This window comes from Acomys russatus, chromosome 1 (genome assembly GCF_903995435.1).
Source record: "Acomys russatus chromosome 1, mAcoRus1.1, whole genome shotgun sequence".
Classification (NCBI taxonomy): Eukaryota; Metazoa; Chordata; class Mammalia; order Rodentia; family Muridae; genus Acomys; species Acomys russatus.
In genome coordinates this window covers 13,347,722-13,360,829 of record NC_067137.1, presented here as the reverse complement: position 1 = coordinate 13,360,829, position 13,108 = coordinate 13,347,722, and the positions used below count along the sequence as shown (strand labels likewise).

At 45.8% G+C, this 13,108-nt stretch overlaps 1 protein-coding gene across 1 annotated transcript in view; it reads right to left on the bottom strand.

Annotated features, from left to right (window-relative positions):
* The window catches only part of Sos1 (SOS Ras/Rac guanine nucleotide exchange factor 1), a 77,869-nt gene extending 66,487 nt beyond the window's left edge, over positions 1 to 11,382 (bottom strand). The window contains exon 1 of the mRNA XM_051164073.1: positions 11,251 to 11,382. Within this exon, the coding sequence (XP_051020030.1) occupies positions 11,251 to 11,337 (87 nt within the window). The 5' untranslated portion in view covers positions 11,338 to 11,382. The remainder of the gene's footprint in view (positions 1 to 11,250) is intronic.
* Positions 11,383 to 13,108: the final 1,726 nt, after the last annotated feature.

Below are 13,108 nucleotides of genomic sequence, written 5' to 3'. Positions count from 1 at the left end.
TTTTTCTACTCAGCTAATAGACATGACAAGAGGTGGCCATGGACCTGCTGAGCAGGAAAGCCTGAAAAGTCTACATCTTTGTAGAAGGGTTGCATTAGCCAGAATCACTAGGAGGCATAGCTTATGAGGTGCTGACTAAACTGTCATGTTTGACTGCCATTAAGAAGGCAGGCCAGCTTACCAGTGAGCAGGACATACCACTCACTGTCCCTGCTGACCACTCGCAGGCCTTCGCTTTTGGTGGCCACACACTTTTGGGAAGACATCCATTTCAGGCTGGCTCCTTTCAAGGCTCTAGATTGAGTCCTTTTCCACCATCATGTTTAACAGAGGCCTGAACAAAGCTCCAGGCTCTTCTGTAGCTGAACTAGGGATGTCTGAACCCTGACAATCTGTCTGTGTAGGGTTCCTGTGTCCTCAACTGGTACCCCCTTCTGGGCTCCTCCAGCTCTCATAGATCCATGTACCCTCACTTCCAAGCCTCCAGCCTTGAACCCGGACGAGGTGCCAGTCCTAGCACCTCACCATAGACTCCCAACAACAGATTTCATATGACACTCATCTCTATTCTGGGCCAGTTCTCCAGTGACAATCACTAACTTCCTCTCTGTTCAAGTAGGCCCCAGGTTTCCACAGGCCAGGAAAAGACCCACTGCCATCCTTTCTTAGCTTTAGGATTCACAGCAGCTTAGACCAGGAACCCAGCAAAGCTTTGATAGTTAGTCACTGGCCCTTACCTTCATCTAGGTTCCAATAACACAGGCCAAGGTGGTGACATTCCACAGAAGAGGTATTGTGTGTTACTGGGGTCGTCCATGATAGAAAACAGAGAGGCCCCTTGCAGCTGTTAGGGTCGGGCAGGTAGCCAATGAACAAGTCCTTCCCCAGACATGCTGCACCCATACTGACGTTTCTTTTCTTGCTCCCCCATCCCCAGTTTGAAACAGGGTCTTGCCCAGGGTAGATTTTAACTCATGATCCTCCCTGATAAGTGTCCCAAGTGCTGGGTCACCATGCCTGGCTTGCACACAGATGTTTCAATAAAGAACATGTCCTTTATTCTTTCTGGCTTCATCAATCTCCTGGGGTGCACATAGCAATAATAAAAATGGACCATTATACCTCCCAACAAAGCACTTATTACATATCTGACTGTAAGCAAAGTGAGAACCTATACACACTGTACAAGCAGCTTTGAACTACACATGGTTTAAATGAGAATAGACACCAGAGACTCATATGTTTGAATACTTGGTTCCCAGTTATTAGTAATAAGGATTAGGAAGTGTAGCCTTGTTGAAGGAGGTGTCCTTGTTGGAAAAGGTGTGTCACTGGGATGAGCTTTGAGGTTCCAAAAGATTTGTGCCATCCCTAGGGTGCTCTCTGCCTCCTGCTTGTGGATCAAGATGTGAGCTCTTAAGCATCCACCTGCTACTATGCCTTTGTTTCACCATCAGAGACACTAAACCTCTGGAACCATAAGCCTCAGTTATGGCATCTTATCACAGCAATAGGAAAGTAACGAATACAGCATGTAAAATAAAATAACCATGAAATTTTTGAAAGGCATGATGATACACACCTTTAATTCTAGCACTTGGTAGGCAGAGGCAGGTGAATATGAGGTTGAGGCCAGCCTGGTCTACCCAGTGAGTTCTAGAACAGTCAGAGCTACACAGAGAAACTCTGTCTTTAAAAAGTAAACAGATAACTTCATGAATGGTTTTTGTGTAAATAAGCAATAAAAAGCCAGCAGTAGTGGCTCACACCTTTAATCCCAGCACTTGGGAGGCAGAGGCAAGTAGATCTCTGTGAACTGGAGGCCTGCCTAGTCTACAGAGAGTGAGTTCCAGGACAGTCAGAGGCTACACAAAGACTTGAAAAACAAACAACAAACAAAACTAATAAACAAAAAATGATACTGTTAATATGTAACAAGAAATTTAGTTACTAAATACTCCTACATTATACTACTTTAAAATGTTTCTAAGCCTGTGTGGTGGTGCAAGCCTTTAACCCCTGCACTCCGGAGGCAGAAGCAGGTGGATCTCCTTGCCTGGCAAACATGAGGTCCTGAGTTACATCCTAACACCCATATAAAAAGCTGAAAGTGGTAACAAGTGTTTATATTCCAAGAACCAAGAATATGAAAATAGTCCAATTAGCCAAGGCTCATTGCTTGTATAACTTGTGAGGTCCCAGTGAGAGACCCTGTCTCAAAACATAAGGCGGACAGCTCCTGAGGAATGACACCAAGGCTGACCTCTGGCCTCCACAAATAAACATACATGTACGTGTACACACACACACACACACACACACACACACACACACACACACACACACACACGGATTCATGTACAGCAAGTATCTATCAGAGTACAAACACAGAATTAATTCTTTAGTCAAAACTGCATAGTTTAAAACACCAGAAAGCTAGGGCCATGTAATTGTGACAGAAAAGTGTATAATAGGGCATAACAACAGAACATTCAAATATCATAAAAAGCCGTGATGAAAAATGAAATAATTTTAAGACTAAATCAAAGGCTGGAGAGATGGCTCAGAAGTTAAGATCACTTGCTGCTCTTACGGATCCAAGTTCATTGCCAGCATCACACTGGGTGGCTCACAACCACCTGTAACTCCAGTTCTGGGAACTAACCACAGAATACACTGTGCACAATAAGGAAACTCTCAGACAAGTCATTAAAGTGCAATCTATTATAAAAGAGCCTAGATTGGGAATCTAATAAATAAATTTTTAAATTTTTTAAAAAATAATAAAATAACGTGCAGTGGTGGCGCACGCCTTTAATCCCAGCACTCGGGAGGCAGAGGTAGGCAGATATCACTGTGAGTTCGAGGCCAGCCTGGTCTACAAAGCGAGTCTAGGACAGCCGAGGATACACAGAAAAACCCTGTCTCGAAAAACAAAAACAAAATAATAATAATAATAGGGAAAAATATTTAAAGCTGGGAATGGTCATTCATGAGCCTATAATTCCAGCACTCATGGAGTGAAGGCAAGAGACCTGCTACAAGTTCAGGCCTAACCTGTGCTATATAATGGAGTTAGGGGCTGCTTAAAACTACATGCAGAGCTGGAGAAATGGCTCAGCAAGTAAAAGCACTTGCTGCTCTTGCAGAGGACCCAGGCCAAATTCCTAGTACCCACATGATGACTCACAATCAAAGTTACTCTAGTTGCAGGGATCTGACATCCTCTTCTCACCTCAGTGGACCAGGCATGCACATAGTGTTCAGACATACATGCAGGCAAGACACCCACCAATAAAGCAATAATAAAAAATATAATAATAATAATAATAATAATGTTATAATGTTATTTTAGTTGAGAATGGTGATTCATGCTTATAATACCAACACTCAGGAAGCTAAAGCAGGATTGTCGAGAGTTCCAGACCAGCGTGAGCTATACAGTGAGTTCCAGGCCAGCGTGAGCTATACAGTGAGTTCCAGGCCAGCATGGGCTCTGCAGTGAGTTCCAGGCCAGTGTGGGCTCTGCAGTGAGTTCCAGGCCAGCGTGGGCTATACAGTGAGTTCCAGGCCAGCGTGGGCTCTGCAGTGAGTTCCAGGCCAGCATGGGCTATACAGTGAGTTCCAGGCCAGCGTGGGCTATACAGTGAGTTCCAGGCCAGCGTGGGCTCTGCAGTGAGTTCCAGGCCAGCGTGAGCTATACAGTGAGTTCCAGACCAGCGTGAGCTATACAGTGAGTTCCAGGCCAGCGTGGGCTCTGCAGTGAGTTCCAGGCCAGCATGGGCTATACAGTGAGTTCCAGGCCAGCGTGGGCTATACAGTGAATTCCAGGCCAGCGTGGGCTCTGCAGTGAGTTCCAGGCCAGCGTGGGCTCTGCAGTGAGTTCCAGGCCAGCGTGGGCTATACAGTGAGTTCCAGGCCAGCGTGGGCTATCCAGTGAGTTCCAGGCCAGCGTGAGCTCTGCAGTGAGTTCCAGGCCAGCGTGGGCTATACAGTGAGTTCCAGGCCAGCGTGGGCTATACAGTGAGTTCCAGGCCAGCGTGGGCTCTGCAGTGAGTTCCAGGCCAGCGTGGGCTATACAGTGAGTTCCAGGCCAGCATGGGCTATACAGTGAGTTCCAGGCCAGCGTGGGCTATATAGTGAGTGAGTTCCAGGCCAGCCTGAGTTATATAGTATGAGATCTTGTCTCCAAAAACAAAAAGACTTTTTAATCTTTTTGTTCGGCACACACGCACATTAATTTCATTATTCTTTAAACCAAACTCATAAGTCATATTCAATGTTTGCGTGATAGACCAGCCAGATGTGGCAGCATGCGTATAATCCAAAAATTGGGAGGTAGAGGCTGAAGGATCAGGTGTTCAGGGTCAACCTGGGCTACACTTTGTCTCAAAAAACAGGAAAAAAAAAAAAAAGGTGCCTGTAAGATGCCCTATCAAGAAAGGGCACCTAGCAGCCTGAGTGCATGGAACCCACATGAAGGCTGAAGGAGAGTTGTACAATTTAAAGGCTACAGCTATAAACCTGGTCCTGGTATTAAGACACACGGAAAACGCAAGTGTTTTGCACTTACAGCCTAGTAATAAACAAATTAGAATATGCTGTCTATCAATAGGAGTACTTAATTGGCAGGAAAACTAATTAACTAAAAACCTACAAGTACAGTAATGTTCACCTCGAATACACATGGCCCTGGCTCTTATTCTCCCCTACACACAGCAAGCATATTAAATTAAAAAAAAAAAAAAATGCTTAGAAAGAATTATGATAGGCTAATGGAAATACAAAACTAAAATACTAATTATATGTAGCTATTATCTAAGATAGTACCTCTTAGCAAAAATATTAATCAAATTAAAATACATAGATCTGCTTACTCATCAACCTTTAATATTAATGAAGTAATTCCAGTGAGTGAGGACATAAGTTTTAAAAACCCAAATACTGCTTTTAACTTCAATATCAGGCAATGAGAAACCAATAAGAAAAAGACCTTGGGGCTAGTGAGATGGCTCAGAGGTTAAGAGCACTATCTGCTCTTCCAGAGGTCCTGAGTTCATTTCCAAGTGGCTCACAACCATCTATACTGGGATCTGATACTCTCTTCTGGCAGCAGGTGTACATGCAGATAGAGCACTCATCTACACTGAATAAATAAATCTTACAAAGAAAGAAAGACAAAGACCTCACACAAAAACATGGAGAGTAGTTTAGGATGATTTTTCTCTTCTAGTTTCATTGAAGTCAAATCAAACTATGCTTTTTAGTTAGAATTAATTAGCCAGTTGTTTGTCCTTAACTTTTATGGAAACAATCAAGTTACATTCTGGAAGAAAATCTATCCTTTCTTTCTGATTGGATTTTACCATATAATCACATTTACTTGCTGAAATGACCAAGATTTGTTAAACACAGTGGGGAATGCATGTTCTCTTTAGGTATAGACACCATGTGTGTTTAATAACACACACACACACACACACACACACACACACACACACAAACCCTACACTGAATAACGGCTCTATAATTTTATGAAATCTTTCTGGTGGTAACAAAAAATTCCTAATTTTTGAAATATAAGCAAATATTTACTCAACATTATATTATTTTACTGTGGGTTTTGTTTTGTTTTTAATAAGCATTGTCAGGCATGGTGGCAAATACCTTATTAATCCTAGCACTTGGGAGGCAGAGGCAGGAGGATCTCTGAGTTCAAAGTCAGCCTGTAATACACTGTGTTACAGATCTGCTCGTGAGGCTTTCAATGAAAGGAGGTAAAGAGGACAGACAGTGCCATCTCACTATATAAACCAGGCTGGCCTTGAATTCAGATCGCCAGCACATGCTCGCACATACGCACGCACACATGCATGCATGCATGCGCACAGGGACACAGGCACACTAGCGCGTACACACAAGCACACACGTACAGAGGCACCACGAACGCAAGCATGGTTCACACACATGCACAAATGCAATCACAAATATACACACACACAAATACAAGCACACACACACGTGACTTAACCGTTTTTATGTGTACTGGTGTTTTTGCCACCATGCCGGAGTTTGATTTGAGGGATCCACATGCAGAAGCAAAGAACAGGTTCCTGCAAGTTGTCCTCTGACCTCCACATTCGTGCATGCATGTGCACACATGCACAAACACATAAACAAAACTTTAAAAAAATTTAAAAGTACATTTATGGCAGCTTTATTAATAGTTCCAAATTCAAAGCACAAGATATCCATCCACTAGATACAAACACACTGTGACATAGTCACATGATGGGAAAAAAGGACTGAATTCCCAAACCATACTCTCAAATGTCTCACTAGAAATATACACTACTTGAATCCATTTACATGATGTTCCAGAACAGATAAGATTAACCTATGGTAGGATGATGAACGGTTACAGCAGTGGCTATTTCTGGGAGGAGGGGCAGAAGTTGAATAGAAGGGCATGAAGGGAACTTCAGAGCCAATCGTAATATTCTATACTTCAGTAGGACTTTGATAGTATACATTCATTAAGCAGTACAAATAATATCTGTATGTTCCACTATATATAAACTGCTTATAAAAACCAAAGGAACTGTAAAAATGTGTTTCTAGTTACTGATGCAGATTGAAGCATTTAGGAATAAAGTGTGTTTATATCTGCCACTATAAAATTCATCAAAATATCAAATAAGTGCCAAGGGTGGTAGTGCACCCCTTTAATCCTAGTACTCAGGCAGCAGGTGGAGCAAGCCTGGTCTCCATAGTGAGTTTCAGGACAGCCAGAGATACATAGAGACCCTCTGTCTTTAAAAAATGAAAAAGCAAATAAGCTAGACAGACGAGCTCATACTTGACAGCTACCACTGGCTGGACAGGACCACTGCCATGGCTACACTGGTATATAGCAACTCGTCAACAATAAACTGCAGGTCTAAGTTGTATAATCTGATAATACCGAGCAAGTATAGATGCATGACATCATTAGCACACGCAAGGTAAGTAAAAGGTCTCTTTTTGGTCTTATTCTTCTTTCAGAGTCTCAAACTCCCTAAGCTAAGAGTGACCTTAACTCCTGATCCTTCTGCCGTCACGTCTCACACACTGTGACTACAGGCTGTGTCAGCACACCTAACGTTTGTCTGCCTTTGTAATAACCAATGATCTGCATGCATTAGATTGTACCACCAAACCTGACTCACACATAAGTCTTTCTATGGACACAGACTTCATCTATATTTCTATCTCAGACTTCCAAATCTGCTACATCTCATTATGCCAGTCCTCTCTTCTCTCTCCACCCCAAAGTTCACTGACTATCTGCAAGCAAACCTGAGAAGACTCTTCCCACATCCTAACATTCCGTAACAATCACACAGTGAGATGCTAGGTCCCACCAGCTCTGCCCTTTCAATACCGCTCACGCAGCATCCGTCCTCTTAAGTGGACTCAGTGAGCCAGTCTTCCTGCTGTCTCCCTTATCTTTGGTCTCACTCTTGCCCTTCCTGGCCAAAGCAAAGTTTCTAAAGTTCAAACCAAGTGCTACTCCCCTACTTAAAACTCCTCATTCGCCGGGTGTCCTAGCCCATACTTAAAAGCCCAGCACTGAGCCAGAAGGGCTAAGTCCAGGATGTTGACTAAGACTGCCTAAAAACAAAAACCCTGGTCTAAAAACAAGCCCTCTCTCCAGATGTACCTGCTACCACCTTCCACTTAATCTTTTAAATTTATGTCGTTTAGCCTTAGTGTCAAGTGCAATACTTGTTCCGAAACAAACATCATGTATTTGTGGGATGGGATAGATGTAGGAAAGATACTGTGGGGCCTAATAAGTACATTCGGAAAAAGTAGCAGTCCTATCTAGGAAGATTTTGATAAGAAATCAAGTAGGAAGGTCAGGGTAAAGCTGTCTTATAAAGTCCATGCTATACTGCATTTTAATGTAAAGGTCACCAACAATTCTGAACAAATGTGTAACATGGCCAAAAGTACATTATAACTTCTGAAATATATAAAGGCAAGTGGGCTTGGGCTACGGAACTCAACTGAAGTATCACAGCAGCCTGGAAGAGGAAACACCATACAGTTAGGAGAGGAGATTACAAGAGCATGTTAGAGCTTGATAAACATAAGGTTTTGTCTGAAGGTGGGCAACAGTACACAGAAGTCAGGGACTACTTCAGAGTTTTGAGCCAATCAAACAAAAGTCTAAACCCATTAACCAAGAAGTTAAAAACTGATGGTGGTGGTGGTGGTGGAGGAGGAGGAGGAGGTTTGGTGGTGGTGAGGCAGTTTTATTTTGAGTATCCCTTACACACTTGGCAACATTTCCAAATAGCTTTAACCACTGCCAAACAAAAAGTAGCATACAAAGGCCAAACCAAAAGAGGAAAGATAGTCTGAAGATTTACTAAGTCACAATGTTGCTTTGGAAGCTTTTAAAATGTAGCAACGTTTCCAAATAATTTACTTTAACCTCTGGCAAACTCAAAGTAACATACAAAGGCCCTTGTTCAAAATGAGTCCTCACAGGTGTCAGGCACGGCAAGTGTATAGACAACACAATAGGGTGAGATAACGTTCCTATCCGCTAGCTGGGGAAAATACGCAGAAGTAAATTGGAACTTCAGCTTCACTGAGTTAGGATAGGATGGGATAAGAGGAAGCAATGGAGCACTATCCAACTCAGCCCCGCCGATCTGAGAATCTCTGCGGTGGAGTAGTATTAGACCAGATAAAAGGAACAGCCTGTCCAAAAAGCCTCGGGTAAGAAAAGGCATAGTTGGGCATTTACAAGTAGTTTAAAGTCTGAAGAAAGAGTTCAAGATAAGGACACACCCACACAAAATGTCCAAGGCCATCTACACGGAAGGCCCAGCACATACAGTATAGGCTGTAAGAGCACATTCAGATTATGAGAAATATGTCCAACCTTGTCTTAGGCGTCTCAAAAGCATTGAAGGTGGGCATTTAAACGAGGGGAAGAAACATACACACTAGAGAGATTTGGTAAACCCCCTTTTCACGTCACTTCTGCAGGGTTATCTCTGCTTGAAGTGGAAAACTAACCAACCACGATAGAACAGGAGCAACACTGTTTAGGAGACAACCATTTACAACTCTAGCAGTTTACTGAAGATGAAAACATATGGCAAGGCTGTCTATAATTCAGGGGGAAATTAAGAACTCAGACTTTATTTACGTGTTATTTCTCATTTTAAGATGCTAGCAACTGCAGCCAGGTGTGGTGGTGCACGCCTTTAGTCTGAGCACTCGGGAGACAGTGGTAGAGGCAAATGGATTACTGTGAGTCTGAGGCCAGCCTGGTCTACAAATTGAGTCCAGGAGAGCCAAGGCTACACAGAGAAACCCTGTCTCAAAAAACTAATTAAAAAAAAAAAAAAAAGATCCTGGTTACATTAAATTGAAAAAAAAAAAAAAACCACGATGCCAGCCAAACAAAATGTGCTGGTAAATAGATTTTGGCAAGGGCTACCCATGTGGCAGGTTGGAGAGCTCTGCCACCCTCTACAGTGCTCTTTCTACCACTTTAAAGGACCCTCAAGAGTTATTTTGGAGGTTTAATTAGAATAGGAGCTACTTGCTTTTAAGCCAAATACCCCAAACTGGTAATGTTCTGTGAGGGCTCTTGTACATCTAAGGCAATTTTTCTGTCTCTTCTTGTCTTGTCAAGACACCAGGTTTCACGAGGCATACTTGTCCACTTCTGCAAACTAAGCACCCAAATGTGCAGGTGAAGCCAATGTAAAACCGAACTGAGGCCACTTGGGATAATTAATGAACAAGGTATGCACGACAAAGGTGGTCTCTTTGATTTCCTTAGAAAACATCACAGAGGTTTGTAGGTAGTGAGACACTTGAGGACAAAACCCAGCAACCTAAATCTGAAAAATGACAGCAAAGTCACGCAACAGTCTCCACCGTAAGCTACCAAGGGAAGAAGGGCAAAGAAGAAACTAAAAGGTGCTGGCCTATGAGGAATATGGAACACCTTTCAAAACTTTCTGGTACAATAGAAAGGCTCCACAAAACGGTAGCGCACTCAATTCTCAGTAGAAACAAAACTGTATTTTATCAAAGATAAAATGAAAAGTATTTGAGCAACAAGAAATCGGGATTAAAACTACTAGAAGAGTAAAACAATTTCTACAGGTAAGGCAAGTGAAAACAATCTGGTTGTTTTAAAATCCATTCAGCACCGGGCGGTGGTGGTGCACGCCTTTAATCCCAGCACACGGGAGGCAGAGGCAGGCGGATCGCTGTGAGTTCGAGGCCAGCCTGGTCTACAAAGTGAGTCCAGGACAGCCAAGACTACATAGAGAAACCTTGTCTCGAAAAACCAAAACAAAAAACAAAACTAACCCACGAAACAAAAACATAAAAGCCATTCAAACTGCCTCCCCGCCCCCCCCCCCAATGTCTTAGTACAGTGTTTACTAAGTCATAATGTTGCTTTAGAAGCTTTTAAAATGTAGCAATAATTCGAAATAACTTTAACCACTGGCAAACTAAAAGTAATATACAAAGGCTAAAATGTTTTTTAATGCCAACTCAAATGACAGACAAATCACAATGTTGCTTTAGAAGCTTTTAAAATGTAGCAACATTTCCAAATAATTTACTTTAACCTCTAGCAAACTCAAAGTAAGGCACAAGGACTAAAAATGCAAAACGCCAAACCACATGATGGTTCATAGATTCTCACTCTTCAGAAGAACCAGTCTGAACACGGTGGCACCTAGTAATGGGAGTTTGGGGTGTCAAGAGAACGGGGAGTTATGACCGAGGACGAGCAAAGCGGAGCAGGCCATGTTCTTTGCTGGCGGGCAACCTCGCAATTACTTAGGCAAGCACTGTAGCCAGGGCACTCTTGAGCCAGTAAAAGAGCCCTGGACGCCTAAAACGAGAGGCTGACCGCAGCTCGGTAAGATCCAGAAGGTAGGCAGTGGCCTTCTTTGACCTCCACGGAAAACTGAGGCTTCTGCAACTGTCGCCTCCGCTCCTGGATGATCCAGGCCAACCCTCCCCGACTGTGTGCGGCCTTCCCACGCACCCCGGGCGAGTGTCAACAGCTGGAGCAGCCGGCCGCCGGGGAACCTCACAGCCCGTGCAGCCCTCCGGGCGACCCGAGACCGGGAAGAAAGAGGGCGGCACGCGCCCCGCCTCCCCGCCCTCGGCCGGCCCCGCGCGGACTGCGGCCGGGGAGCGGCTTCCCGCCCCTACCTTTTTCAGCGCAGGCACCAGAAGCCCCCTCCACTTGGGCGCGTTCTCCTCGCTGAAGAACTCGTAGGGCAGCTGCTGCGCCTGCATGGTGCCCGCGGGGCGCCTCGGGGCGGGCGGAGGGGCGGCGGCTCGCGGCGCGGAGCAGGGCCGCAGCCCGCGCACAGCCCGGCCCCCTCGGGGCGCCGCGAGGCCCGGCTAGCGCTGGCGAGGCGGCTGGGGGGCGAGGCCCGCGGCCGGACACCCACCCGACACGCGCGCCGCTCGCCGACAGCCAACGCAGCCCGGCGGTGGCAGCGGCGGCATCCCGCACCACCGCCCCGGGGCAGGCCCCCCGCTCCGCCCCGGGCCGCCCTCCACCGGGGCTGCGCTCCCCGATACGGCCTGGCCCTCCGAGAGACGGCGCGTGGAGGGACGCTCGGGCCGGTGGTGCCCGCTCGCCGGCGGGGAACTCGAGCGAGAGGCCCGGAGCGGGGCGATGCCGGGGCAGGGGTCGGACAGGGGCGGGGAAGGGCCCGAGGTCGCTGCCGAGGAAGCTGGCCGCGCCGCCGCCGCCGCCGCCGCCGTCGCCGCCACCGCTGCTGCCGCCGGTGGAGCGCAGGAGCTTCCTACTAGCAAACCGAATCTGCTCGCAACTGAGCATGCGCTGCCGTCCCGGGCCGCTTCGCTCCGGGTTTTCCGGCTGCCCGCGGATGAGGCGGGGCGCGCGCAAGAGCTGGGCGGGCACTTGTGGGGGGCGGGGCTAAGGGACCCTGAAGGCGAGCCCCGGAGCAGAGGGCCTGGCTGTGGGGGCGTGCGTGCCGGCAAAGCGCCCCCTTTGTGTGGTCCGGCAGGCGGCGAGCCCACCCAGCTCTGGGAGATCTTAAGGCCCTGTGTTTCAGAAAAGGGCTGTGTGTACTTTGTTCCCTACACGAAGATAAGGAGTGTCCTCAGCATGCACTGTATATCAAACAGATTACACAAAAGATAGGTCCCCTTCTCACAAAAACTACTCAGCGTTTGCCTGGTAAGAGGAGAGACTCCATCCGCCTTTCCGTATCATGAAAAGGCATACGTGTAGTATGTATTGATCCTGTGTCTACTCAAATCCAGGAGCATTTATGGACTTAGTCCACCCTGCTGTGTATCTTTCATCGCTTTAGCTGAATAATTTGTTTCTGGAAGACAGGACTCACTCCTGCCCCTCACCCCCGCCTGGTATAGGACACAGAATAGAGACACGAAGGTCTCAGATGCTACAGAAGCAGTATGTATGAATTGTCTTCCATCCTATGGCTGCAGATGCTTATGACAGCGGCACTGTGCAACACTGGCACAATGCTTTATCACTGAACGCTTTCTGAGTCAAGTGTTGTTTTAGTACTCAGTTTTCATTTCATAGATAAGACAGTTGGAAGAACCCGCCTGGGCTCAAATCGACAGTATGTCCTGCTGTTTTGGAACACATTAAACAATATCTCACAGATGAAAAAAAAAAAATGTTTGAAACCACTGCTTTTAATTTTTCAGACAACCTCATAGGATCTGAATGAAATCTTCAAGTCTCTCCTTTTATAATATACACACAGATTTACATCTTTTAAAAGACTCTCCCCGCCCCCCAGAGTAGTAAGACAGCAGGGCGGGCCTGCTGGTGAGATGGCTCAGCCGGTAAAGAGCACCTGCTGCCAAGCTGGAGGACCTGAGTTCTATCTCAGGGGCCCACATTGTAGAAGGGGGGGACACTGACTCCCAAAAGTTGTCTTCTGATCTCCATACATGTTCAGTGGCAGCTGCACCGAACACTACATAAGTGCAATTGTTTTAAAGAGCGAGACAGAGGAACTATAGCTTGGAGAGGAGTTGCCAAGAGTCTCAGAGA